The sequence below is a fragment of the Phacochoerus africanus genome, chromosome 2 (assembly GCF_016906955.1).
Source record: "Phacochoerus africanus isolate WHEZ1 chromosome 2, ROS_Pafr_v1, whole genome shotgun sequence".
NCBI lineage: Eukaryota > Metazoa > Chordata > Mammalia > Artiodactyla > Suidae > Phacochoerus > Phacochoerus africanus.
Window position 1 is genome coordinate 248783519 of NC_062545.1, and position 13566 is coordinate 248797084.

At 37.1% G+C, this 13566-nt stretch overlaps 1 protein-coding gene across 3 annotated transcripts in view; it reads left to right on the plus strand.

Moving 5' to 3' along the window:
• FSD1L (fibronectin type III and SPRY domain containing 1 like) overlaps positions 1–13566 on the plus strand; it is an 80933-nt gene that overhangs the window by 37132 nt on the left and 30235 nt on the right. For all 3 annotated transcript variants that reach the window (XR_007133275.1, XM_047768090.1, XM_047768091.1), the window contains exons 4-5: positions 2383–2484; positions 10734–10756. Coding sequence is in view for 2 of the 3 variants with exons in the window: in XM_047768090.1 (XP_047624046.1) it covers positions 2383–2484; positions 10734–10756 (125 nt within the window). In the remaining variant the exon portion in view is untranslated. The remainder of the gene's footprint in view (positions 1–2382; positions 2485–10733; positions 10757–13566) is intronic.

The following is a 13566-nucleotide window of genomic DNA, read 5'->3' on the forward strand; positions in this document are numbered from 1 at the left end:
TCATAAGTTCTTTGATGGAGAGGAAATCAGAATCAGATCTAAGAAGACTTCAGTATTCCAAGAATGATGTCAAATGACCCCCTTCGTGGTGGATTATGCACTTATTTACTATGAGATGTATTTCTTCTCCAGAGATTCCTTGTTTGTGTATCAATTGTAGATTTTTGGTTTGCAGTTATTCTGAAGTTTTGATGTAAGAGTCTATATGTATATGAGATTGTTTTAAGTTGTTGTTCTCTTAATTGCAAGTTCATCTCCGGTGTCCCGCATTTGTACCCACCTCTTCTCATGACTTCTGATTTTGATGGTATAATTGTGCATGGATGATTTCATATCTTTATTGTATATATACCTTTACTGGTGAGCCTTGTCATTTGTGGAATTTTTGTTTCCTGTTGCTGATCTTTTCTTTCCTGCCTAGAGAAGTTCCTTTAATATTTGTTGTAAGGCTGGTTTAGTGTTGCTGAATTCTCTCAGCTTTTGCTTATCTGAGAAGGTTTTTATTTCTCCCTCAAATCTGAATGAGAGCCTTGCTGGGTAGAATATTCTTGGTTGGAGGTTTTTTCCTTTCCTCACGTTAAGTATATCATGCCACTCCCTTCTGGACTGCAGAGTTTCTGCTGAAAAATCTGCCAATAACCTTATTGGGGTTCCCTTGTATGTTACTTGTTTCTTTTCCCTAGCTGCTTTCAAGATTTTCTCTTTGTCTTTAATTTTGGTCAGTTTGATTAGTATGTGTCTTGGTGTGTTCCTCCTTGGGTTTATTTTATATGGTACTCGTGCTTCCTGGATTTGAGTGAGTGGTTCCTTTCCCATGTGAGGGAAGTTTTTGGCTATTATCTCTTGGAATATTTTTTCTCTCCCCTTCTCTCTCTCTTCCCCTTCTGGCACCCCTATAATATGGATGTTGGTGCGTTTAACATTGTCCCAGAGTTCCCTGAGACTCTCTTAATTTTTTTCAATCTTTTTTCTCTTTTCTGTCCTGCATCTGTAATTTCTTCTAATCTGTCCTCCACCTCGCTTATTCGTTCTTCTGCCTCCTGTATTCTGCTGTTAGCTGCTTCTAGTGAGTTTTTTATTTCAGTGATTGTATTTTGCATCTCTTCTTGTTTAAGTTTTATATCTTGTATCTCTTTGGTTAGTGTTTCCTGTAAGTTATCCATCTTTGCCTCCAGTTTATTTCCAATGTCTTGCATCATCTTCAGCATCGACAATCTAAAGTCTTTTTCCTGGAGGCTGAGAATCTCCTCATGGCTTAGCTGATTTTCTGGGGTTTTTCCTTTCTCCCTCATCTGAGTTATAGTTCTCTGTCTTTTCATTTTTATAGGTTTTTGGTGTGGTGACCTTTTTACAGATAATAGAGCTGTAGCCTTTCTTACTTCTGGTGTCTGCCCCCCTTGTGGCTGAAGTCGGTATGGGGGGCTTGCTGTAGGCTTCCTGATGGGAGGGGCTGATGCCTGCCCCCTGGTACTTGGAGCTGATTCTAATCCCTCTAGTGGGTGGGGCTTAGTCACTGGATGGGATTAGGGGCTGCTGTGTGCCTGAGGCTCTTTAGGTAGCCTGTTTCCTGAGGGGTGGGGCTGTGATCCCACCTGGATTGTTGTTTGCCCTGGGGCTTCTCAGCACTGATTGACGGGTGGGGCCAGATTTTCCCAAAATGGCCACCTCCAGAGAAAGGCAACTGCTGAATATTCCCGAGAGCTTTGCCTTCAATGTCTTTCCCTCACAACAAGCCACATTCACCCCTGTTTTCCCAGGATGTCCTCCAAGAACTGCAGTCAGGTTTGACCTAGGTTCCTGTGGAGACCTCGCTCTGCCCTGGGACCTAGTGCACGTGAAAGTCTGTGTGTGCCTTTTAAGAATGGAGTCTCCGTTTCCCCCAGTCCTGTGGAGCTCCTGCGCACAAGCCCTGCTGGCCTTCAATGCCAGATGCTCCAGGGGCTCTTTCTCCCAGTGACAGATCCCAGCATGTGAGGGTTTGATGTGGGGCTCAGAACTCTCACTCCTGTAGGCGAGTCTCTGTGAGCCAGTTAGTTTTCAGTCTGTGGAGCTTCCCACCTGGGAGGTATGGGGTTGTTTATATCACGAAATTACCCCTCCTACCTGTGGATGTGGCCTCTTTTTCTTCTGGAGTAGGGTATGGGTTTCCGGTCCATTTGGGTGGAGATTGCTCAGTCTTTAGTTGTGAATTTTGTTGTTCAGAATGTTTAAAATTTGTTATATGTATGACTGGTGGTTACCTTGCTTCCATACCTCTTTAAAATGTTTGTTCACTTGTTGCTATTAAGATTATAATGTTCATTGTAGCAATATGTATTTGAGATTGTGATGGTGATAGGAAATTTTGTTTTAATGATTTCTTCTTCTTCTTCTTATTTTTAGAGTCAGCTTAGTCAATGTAATAATGCCCTGGAGAACTCGGAAGAACTACTAGAATTTGCAACACGGTCATTAGATATAAAGGAACCTGAAGAATTTTCTAAGGTACCAAAACCAACCAAAAAAATGAGACTAATCCATTTTAAAAGAAAAGTTTTATTTAAAGGAAAATTATGTTTTCTCTTTTAATTTTGGATTGATTCATTCATTTATAACACTAGAAAAGACTTGGGATTTCTTGTTAAGTAAAATGCTAGCTGTTCATTTATTCCAAAGCATATACTTAGAAATGTGTCATTGGGATCACGAACAAATTAATTATTGGTTTAATTTTTCTTTAAAAACCTCAATTCAGATGAATAAATTTACTCTTTTTCTTTTTTCTTTTTTTTTTTTTGTCTTTTTAGGGCTGCACCCATGGCATATGGAGGCTCCCAGGCTAGGGGTTGAATCGGAGCTATAGCTGCCACAGCCATAGCAATGCCAGATACCACAGCTCATGGCAACGCTGGATCCTTAACCCACTGAGCGAGGCCAGGGATTGAACCTGCATCCTCATGGATGCTAGTCAGATTAGTTTCCACTGAGCCACAATGGGAACTCCAAATTTACTCTTTTTTTTCAGTTACATCTCCATTGGTCATTTGTTTTAAAGGTATTTATGTATTTTAGCTGAGTTATCTCTTTGTTATAAAGATTTTAAGACTAAGGAAAGAAGATTGAATTTGCTATTAACATTCCTAAAAATCTAGTTTGATCTGATTGGGAAGACATCATCACTTGGTGCATATGAGAGCATTGTGAAATTTGTTATTTGTTATTAAATGTCCCACTGTTTAGCTTAATTAATTGAAAAAAAAATTTTTTTTTTGGTCTTTTTAGGGCTGCACCCATGGCATATGGAAGTTCCCAGACTAGGAGTTGATTCAGATCTGTAACTGTTGGCCTACATCACAGCCACAGCAGCATGTAATCTGAGCTCCATCTGTGACCTACACCATAGCTCATGGCAATGCCGGATCCTTAACCCACTGAGTGGGGCCAAGGATTGAACTCGCATTCTTGTGGATACCAGTCAGATTTGTAATCCCTTGAACCACCACAGGAACTCCATGAATGTTTATTAAAATATGAAAGTGTAGGCCCTTTAGGGGTATGTTTGGTGTGAAACTATAAATTGTAGAGCAAGAGGACTGCTAATATTTTTACCTAGATCCTCATGTTTAAGAGATTCTGGATTCTGATTCTTATTTTAAGTTAGGTCATTTTAAAATGTTACCAGTTTAGCACATCTATTTGATGTAGAATAAGTATATAGACTGTATGGAATATAGTGTGAAATTAAACTGTATTATTAGTAAAATACATACTATGAAGTAATTTTGAGATATTTGAGTTCAATATTATTTTCTTATTTTTTGTGGACTGTGTAGTGAGCTGCTGTATTGTTAGAAACGTGGGTTTATAATCCATTTGTGCCCACAAGTATTATCATTTTATGCTTTTTCTGTGAACTTGAGGACAGAAAAAACTTCCTTGAGTAGATAATATTTGCTGACTTGTATCCCCACATTTTGTATATGAACTTTAAAAACTGATTCTTTTTGATGAAATGAATCAAAACAAAAGTTCTTTAGCTGTAAACTGGTTAACTAATTAATTCTTGAATTTGAATGTAGGTTTTAAGACAGTTCACTGGGTAGGACTTATTATGTAAAGGAATTGTGAGGAAATTGTATCATACTTCACATTGTTTTAAAAGTATCTATATGTCACCCATTCAGAGGGCATTTATGTGATAATCTTAGATATCTGGAACATAGCCAGAAAACACACAAAACACAATAGAAATCTGAGTCAACACAATTAGTGTCATAGAATTCATGAGCGATAGTATCTTTTGTTCATGATAGTGTTTCAGAATTGGTTGACTATTAATATGTACATGATACTACTAAATTTTTTGGGTTTTTCCTTCATTTCCTGGTTGTCAACTGATTCTCCTTCTAGTGGAGTAAGGCAGCTGTTAATGACAGGCATAATCATAGCAGTAGGAATTCAGAGCTGAGTGCCTGAGAGAGGAAGAAGGCAGGAAAACTATAAAATGTGGACATAGTACTCAAAAATAGCTTGCATCCAGTTGAATTTAATTAGGAACTGATGGTTGGAAAAACTGATAAAAGTTTGTTTCTCCCAAGTTTCTCTTTCCATTGACATTTTCAGAGTCCTCCTGTCCCTCTCAAATTCTCCTGTTCTTTCTCTCTCCTTTGTGTTTTTCCACCTTTGATAAAACCTGTTTCCAGTTTATCATAAATTGGAAAGGTTCTGGTAAAATAAATCACCTCTGGTTTATATGTATTTTCTTCATGTGCCACTTTGCTTCTTATCTTACTATTTCGTTCTTTTCTTCCATCCTTTTTTTAGTACTGCTTAATAGCTTGAACCATCTGGAGATGTGGATTTCACCACATTATTTGTCAGTGTTTCCTAGACAGAAATCTGAGTTTATTATTCAAGAAAAATGCTTAACTGAGAGTTGCTTGCAATTATTTTATTAGTATATCCAAATAGTATCCAGGTAATAGTTTGATTCCAAGTTAGAAACTAAATTCACTTTCCTAATAGCTACATGGACTACAGGCTTGCTTCAGATACCTGATTGCTGACAGAATAGGGAAAGATTACTTGGAAGATTATTATTGGACTAGCAGTATGTTGTTAGATATTTGAAAAAATTATCTTAAGGTGTATTATTCGCAAATATCCCATATTAAGGTGATTAAAGCAGATTAATATGAATAACTCATGGGGACAAAAATTACTGTAGACCGAAATCTAGGCCATGAGTCTTTTTAGACTTCATTATCTTCAAAAAGAGTATTTTAAGTGAGTTCCAGCTGTGGCACAGTGGAAATGAATCAACTAGTATCCATGAGGATGTGGGTTCAATCCCTGGCCTCGCTCAGTGGGTCAAGGATCAAGTGTTGCTGTGGCTCTGGCATAGGCTGGCAGCTGTAGCTCTGATTTGACCTTTAGCCTGGGAACTTCCATATGACACCTAAAAAGCAAAAAAAAAAAAAAAAACCCTAATATTAAAGTGATCAAATTGCAGTAACTCATAGTGAGAACTGAATACAAAGCTATGTTACTTACCAGCATCAGACAGTCTGAAAGTGAATAAGTAAACACAGCCACACGGAAAAAGAGTTTAAAACATATTTTCCCTAATTTTTTTTAACTGTTAATAGTTTGATTGATAGTAAATATATGCAGAAAGATTACCAGCAAATGAATTAGTTCTGAATCATGAGCTTTACTTCTGGATGAACAAGTAACCACAGCTCCATCAAACTTGGTTTTTCTTCTAATAACTGGCCTATAGAACACTACGTGGATCCCTTGCCAAAAATGATATTCCTGCCAACTCCCCCTTTCCCCTGAATTTGAACTTGTGTTCTGCCTATGAGAAGAGCAGAGTCTGTGGGAAGATTTCCAAATCAGTGTAATTAATAAGCGACTTCATCACAATCTTGGCACATAACTCAGTTGTCAGACTAGGAGGAAGGGAATGATTACCTGCCCTTAGGTGCCTTCAATAGACTAAAAAGTACGGAGTAAGGTGAAAGAGGACCAGTCTTCTGGATTTGATCACAGATGAAAAGGGAAAAAGGGTTTTGTGTTATTTCCCACTTCCCATAATAACGCACCATTGGAGAATTGTTGGGCAGGTGTCAGTCTCTGACCACTGGGAGGAGCAAATAAGGAGAGGAGTGGAAGCTCACTCAGCATTTCAAAGGGGGTGGAAGTAGATTGGCAGAAGCTCCTTCTGTGGGCTGAAGTCAGGAATTCTGGGAGAGGAGGACCATCAGAAAAAGCATGAATGTTTCCGTTGTGAAGGCTTGGTCGCAGAGTATGGATGCATGCAGTACTGTATTCAGAGTTTATTTCAAGTTGTTTACTAGGGTTTTGTTAAGACTTCTAAATGATCATGTTTTTTGGAAAATAGTGCTTTTTATAAACAGGTGGATATATGTATAGAAAATATAAAACTTTTAATGTATGGAATTAACAAGTATGCTGTATTTTTTTTGAAATCTGATAGTGTTGCCTTAGTGAAAATAGCACTTTTTTTGGTCTCTTCTAGGGCTGCACTCGCGGCACATGGAGGTTCCCAGGCTAGGGGTCTAATCTGAGACGTAGCTGCCGGCCTACACCACAGCCACAGCAACGTGGGATCTGAGCTGTGTCTGCGACCTAACCACTGAGCCATGATGGGAACTCCAGAAAACAGCATTTTGAAACTATCTCTTATTCACTCTCTCTGAGTTCCCTTCATATCCCAAGTTATTCCTTAATATATTTTTCAAGTAAAAGCAGAAGTCTCAATCATATATTGTAAGGAGTATTAAATATTTGCCCCCTAGTCATTTGCGCATTGGCTCAAGGAAACATTACAAAATTATCTGTCCCAAATGCAGTAGGAAAATCTGAAGTATGAAACAATATGAACATATAGACAAAACTTGAAAAGTTTCCTCAGTATTATGTGGCATTCACATTTTTACTAGCAATTCTATTGGAAATCAAAATAAATGTAAATCTCTTCTGGAAATCAAAATAAACATAAATCTCTTCTGGAAAACGTGAATTTTGACATTCTAGCCTTTGCTAAATTCATTGTTTTGACAGTGTTAGTATATTTTTCTTTTAGCAGTTACCATTCAGAAACATATATTCTTATTTTTGTTGCTCTTTATCAGTGCTCTGATTTTAATTAACTTTTCCCTTGCTATCTCTTTCTCTACTTCAGCTTGTGTTACAGAGAAGTAGAGAGTTAAAATATTTAATTTATTTTAGATAATTAAAAAAGTTATCTACAAATAAAATGGCTTAGGATGGACTTTTAGGATTTGAAGATATCACTTTGCTCATAATTTTACAGATGAGATAGCTTTGTCTGAAAAGAGTTAAGTGACTTGCAGGTTAACATAATGGGGTGAAACTCAGATCTCTTAAAACTTGGTCTGATGCAACTTATTTTTTGCTGATGAGCTTAAAAATTTCTGCTGATTGGGAAAGAAATTTGGAAATCATGAGTTTTGTTCTGTTTAGGTAAATGATTCATAGAGTAGAGTAAGCAAGATCTAAAATGTCTTTATTATAATTCCTATTTTAATTGTGTTTGGAAATGGTCTTCAGTTAGCTACTCCATATATGTAATTATTTTAAGAGTACTTTGCTTCTAACATCTTTCTATAAAAGGATAAAAATGAAGATGAGAAGAAATAGAGAAACAGGAGTTCCCATCGTGGTGCAGTGGTTAACGAATCCGACTAGGAACCGTGAGATTTGCGGGTTCGATCCCTGGCCTTGCTTAGTGGGTTAAGGATCCGGCTTTGCCGTGAGCTGTGGTGTAGGTTGCAGACACGGCTTGGATCCCTCGTTGCTGTGGCTCTGGCGTAGGCCGGTGGCTACAGCTCCGATTCGACCCCCTAGCCTGGGAACCTCCATATGCCGCGGGGAGCGACCCAAAGAAATAGCAAAAAGACAAAAACAAAAAAAAAAACAAAAAAAAAACCCAAAAAACAAACAAAAAAAAAACAAAAAAGAAATAGAGAAACAATAATATCTTAATCTTCAAAGTACTTAAATAAATTTATGAAAGAAAGTAGTTTCTCTGTCTACTTATAGCAGATTAAAAATGAGAGATTAGGAAAAATCTGGTTTAACTCCTTTATATTTAATTGGTAAGGAAGAACCATTTGTGAGTACTCCTACATTATAATCTTATTATAGTTTATTTTAAGAAAGTGTGGTTGCAGGTGACAGATTCATATAACTGATAAAGTAAAAGGTCAGAATGGTAAGATTTATTTTAGATAGCAAGTAGCCTAGTGTAATAAATAATAATGTAAGAGCCTTACATGAATGTGTACACGTGCACACTTGCACACAGACACATTGAAAAACACCACCTTACTAAATTAAGTAACACTAGACACAAAATTGGTCAGTTTTAAAAGCAGTAATGGTTTTTATATTGTTGGGTTATTGGAGTGGCTGGTAATATCCCTTTAACCAAGTTCTAAACCAACTGGGAAATAAGACAAAACAATAAAGTTGATAAGAGGCCAAATAAAGTGCTTTGGAGAATTTAGCTTATATCAATGGGCACATGTCCTAATTTTGAATCCTGGAATTAGATAATCTTACCCACCCAGGGATCTAAGTATTGGGCTGCTGCAGGTCTTTGTGTATGTGGAGGAGCCTGTTTCAAGGAGACTTACTGCGGAGAGGAAAAGAACAGAGTATATGTTCTCTTTGGCAAACAAGCTGCCAGAAAGAGGGAAAGGTGCTAAGCTACTTATTTCTAGCTTGTCCTTTCAGACTCATAATCAGATTAAGTCATATTTTCTACCCAGGAGAAAATGAGGGAATAGAGAGCAAGGCTAGTGGCATTTTCTCCATGTATAGAGAAAAACCATGTGCATAGTTACATCTGCCCTTCCCCTCTCTTCACGCTTATATAAAAATATTTGATTTATAAGTCTGGCTATAATGACCATAATTTTAAAAAATCAGTGTAATTAACTTTTTAAAAGGTAAATTTGACATACAATAGTATATTAGTTTTAGATACACATGCAATTGACTTTCTTAACATTTCCTATCCCTAGTACCAAAGTAGATACTTTGTACTTTTAAGGATGATGTAAGGCACGTATTATAGATGCCACAGAATTAAGTTGTTTGCTGTAGAATTTGGAGCTTATTAGAAATGGATCTTTAGAAACATTAAGAACAAAAATCCTTTACTCCTGGCCTGGGAACCTCCATGTGCCGCAGGAGCAGCTCAGGAAATGGCAAAAAGAACAAAAATCCTTTAATAAAGAAGTAGAATGATTAGTGTACAAGGTCACAGAATTGATAATGGTAGTGCTGGAACTTTGCAATGTGTGCATCTTCTAAATCTCAATTCTATTCTTTTGCGTAGACAAGTACTCAGACCAGAATATTTTAGGAAGGGTGTAAAAATGACCAATTTCCACATAAGAACAAAATTAGAACTGAAGAAGAGAGATAACAGAAGCACTGATGTATACATTTAATTAATGTTCAATTAAATTTAGAAATTATTGGAGTTCCCGTCGTGGTGCAGCTGAAACGAATCCTATTAGGAACCATGAGGTTGTGGGTTCGATCCCTGGCCTCTCTCAGTGGATTAAGAATCCGGCGTTGTGGTGAGCTGTGGTATAGTTTGCTGAAGAGGCTCAGATCCTGCGTTGCTGTGGCTGTGGTGTGGGCCAGCAGCTACAACTCTGATTAGACTCTTAGCATGGGAACCTCCATATGCTGTATGTGTGGCCTTTAAAAAAAAAAAGCAAAAAAAAAATTTAATAATTATTAAATATACTTTGTGCCAAGCTTTATGCCAGACCCTGGGGATAGAGTATGAGGCGTAACAGCCGTGTTCTCATTGAATGTGTTGTTAATTTTGCTGGTCAGTGTGGGGAAAAAACTTTTGTTGCATCTATTATATGGTGTGTGAATAAAAAGGGGACAACAGTTTCTGTGTGTACTTTTCATTTTTCTGTGATGTACAGCACCTAGTAATAGCTGTGCCCTCTTCTTAGACTTGCGCTAGCATTCTCCAAAAAAAAAAAAAAAAAGTATGTTAGGTAGCATAGGTTTAGGTTGGCAATTTCTGTGAAGTCATCTGAGGGAAAGACCCATTGCTAGAAATGTTTTTTTGGTTTCTTCTTGTCTGACTTTTTGCCACTACAATTTCATTCTTTATTGTAAAGGATTGTAGAACTGCAGCCTAGTTTTATATGTTAGCAGGCAATCCCTAAGAATACAAAGTGCTTGCCCAGTGAAGGCAAATAGAGAAAACTTGGAACAACCATTATGAAGTAGTCAAAGAGATCTCTGAAGAAAAATTGAAGAGTAAATTTGAAATGTGTAAGAAAACCATCAGAATGCATAGAATGTGTGTTCCATGAAGGACATTGATTGTTCTAGTTGAAGAGTGTCAGAGTGAATGAAAGTGGAGGTGTGTGTTGGTAATCTTAAGGTAAGAAAAAACATTTATAGTCATTTGGAATTAGTTTAAAATGTTAAATTTTCCTCCTTTTAAGGCGATTTATATGGGACTGGATTTTCTACTATAGTTCTAACCTCACATTATACAAGCTGACGTGAACTGTACAGATTTCCTGTAATTTATGTTTTGATGAATATGAACTAATCTATTCCAGGGTTTATATCCTAACTTTTCTTGCATGTCACTGCCATTGAAACTTGCATGAAAAGCACTAACTGCCTTCTTTCTCTTCTCCCTGATTTGCTCCAAGGCTGCCAGACAGATCAAGGATAGGTATGGTATAAAACCTACATTTTTATTTAAGTTTTCGACATTGAAGTCAGAAATGAAATTCAAGAACAGTTTCTTATTAGAATCTTATTAGTTAAAAATACCTAATGGCTGAGTACAAAAAGAAAAAAGAAAGTCTTCTGCATTTATTCTGGAGTAAACAATATATAAAGATTTTTTTAAAAATATGGTTTTGGACAATTATGTACTTTCAAAAGAATTTCATTTCTGGTATAATATAGTTTTAGTACAGTTCTTAATTAGCTATGCTAGTAGATGGGGAACCATTTTGAATAATTAAAAAATATATATTCCCGGAATGCATTTTTGTGTTCTTAAATTTTGTGTCTTATTTTTTGAGAAGCTACAGAATTTTATATCATCCTCAAGAGCTAAAGCTCTCTACTTGACTGCTGTCCTGTTTAACATCTTTGTATTGTCATTACATCCTATTCCTGGTGCCATCTCTTTCTATTTCTAATGCCACTACTGTCTAGTTTGTGGGAGAAGAAAATTAAAACAGTGACAGACTTTGGCTTTAAAAGGTCTTTTCCTTGGTGGAGCCAGGATTAAGAGAGCAATTTAGTAATTGCTGTAATGAATGTATCAAGGGACTAAAAGAACTGTTGGCAATTTTGGATTGGACTATCACAGAAAGGATGGTTTTGATCTGCTTGGCTAGTCACTGAGCATTGATGATAGTGAGATTGTCACTTAAGGTTTCTTTATTTGAAGATTATGAAATTCTCTGAAAGGCCCAGCTCTTCAAAGCACCACTCTGAACCCTAGCTTAAATTATTCATCAGGTAATTCACAAAATCATTCATTATGCATTGTATGAAAGCCATTGTTGCTGTTGTTATCTTGGCTGAAGACTTCAAGTTGTGTTTTTCTTCTGGCCTTTTATTTGACTGGAGGCAAGATTCACATGGCAGTCATTGCATTCTTAGCACAAATATTAATTTTTCTATTTTTGTATATTTTACATCAGGGAATGGTTAAAGACATGGGTTAGTCTTATAAATCCTAAATGTAGAAAGGAGAATATGAGATTTTGATGGTGTAAAGTATTGGCTATATGAGCAATGGATGCCAGGTAGGTCAGTTTTTTGGATAAGGTATATTTGGATTGTGTCTTCTGGAATTTGCTATGAGTAATCCATCTTCCACCCTAGCTAGATTTTTCTTTTGTTTGGCACCTCCTCCGCTAAGTCCTGCTCTGCTCCCTGTTTTTCTGGTTTAGAAGTCACTTCTTAATCAAGCTTTGGGCTGTCCAAAGACTTTGCAAGAAACCTTGCAAAATCTCTCATTCCTGTCCCAGGAATGAGTATGGTTCTGTGCTTCCCAGATTCCTGTCCTCACCCCTGACCACTTTCTTTTTTCCAGGTTTGTTTGTCAGAATTTAATTTTATGATCAGTTTTCATGGCTGAATGCATTCTTCAGTGAGGCTGGATTTCTTTGCTTCTTCTCCTAAACCAACCTCTTGGCCTGATACCATCAGCATCCAGGTGACCTCAGGATTTAGGGTTCCTTTTTTCTGCCAGAGTTAACCCCATTTTTTGGTTGCTGTTGTTTTTCACAGTAAAAAATTTTTTTTTTGGTTACTCACAAAATTTTTATTTCCTGCCTAAGGAACAGGAAGGGATCTTAGCCTAATTTTTTAAAACTTACTTTTTAGCTTGTTAATGTCTAGGTTTTGCTGATGTAGTTTTTAGGTGTTCTTCCAGGAAGCAAGCTTCTCAAATCCCATCATTTATAATATAAAAATAATTTAGACATATAGTCAAAATAATTATCTTCTCTAAGTGAAGAAAGGATTATTTCCTTATATGAGAACAGAAATGGTAGTTAAGGAAGAGTGTGTAACATATCTTAGCAGAGAATCGAAAAATAATAATGAAGATATCTATGAGTAGTTCCTGTTGTGGCTCAGCAGTTGTGAACCTGACTAGTATCCATAAGTATGTGGGTGTGATCCCTGGCCCTGCTCAATGGGTTAAGGATCTAGTGTTGCCATAAGCTGTGGTGTAGGCCAGCAGCTGCAACTCTGATTCCACCCCTAGCCTGGGAACTTCCATATGCTGTGGGTGTGGCCCTAAAAGAAAAAAAAAAGGAAGTTCATCTCGGGGCACAGTGGTAAGGAACCTGACTAGTATTCTTGAGGACGCCGGGTTCAATCTCTGGCCTCGCTCAGTGGGTTAAGGATCCGGCGTTGCTGTGAGCTGCGATGTAGGTCGCAAACATGGCTTGGATCCCGTGTTGCTGTGGCCGTGGTGTAGGCTGGCATTTGCAACTTCATTTAGACTGCTAGCCTGGGAACATCCACATTCCATGGGTGTGGCCCTTAAAAGACAAAAACAAAACAAAACAAAAAGTATCTATGAGAATTCAGTATTTATCATTTGCTGTGACAAAAATAACAGAAGTAATAGCAGGAGAGACAGGAAAAACTAAAGAAATAATGAGAAAATAATACATAACAGATCTTGAACTTTACAAATCAATGGTATATGCTTCTGAGTTGAGGTATCTGCTTACCTTAGTTGAGGCGAATTGTGGGAGTTACTAGTTTTTGAAAGAAAGGGGTCATCAAAGGGGGAGGTTCAAGTTAATTAGGTAGTTTGAGGAAAAGTGTTCATCCTTATGTTTCACAGTTATTTTCTCTTTGTAAAAATAAAACTAGGAGGAAGAGATCCTTGTATTCAGCTTGTACTATTAGAAATGAACTAAGAAAGTCAAGGTGAATTAAAACATTCCTAACCACATGGATCCTGTAATGTAGAGACCTAGCTATGGATTTTAGATCATTAGT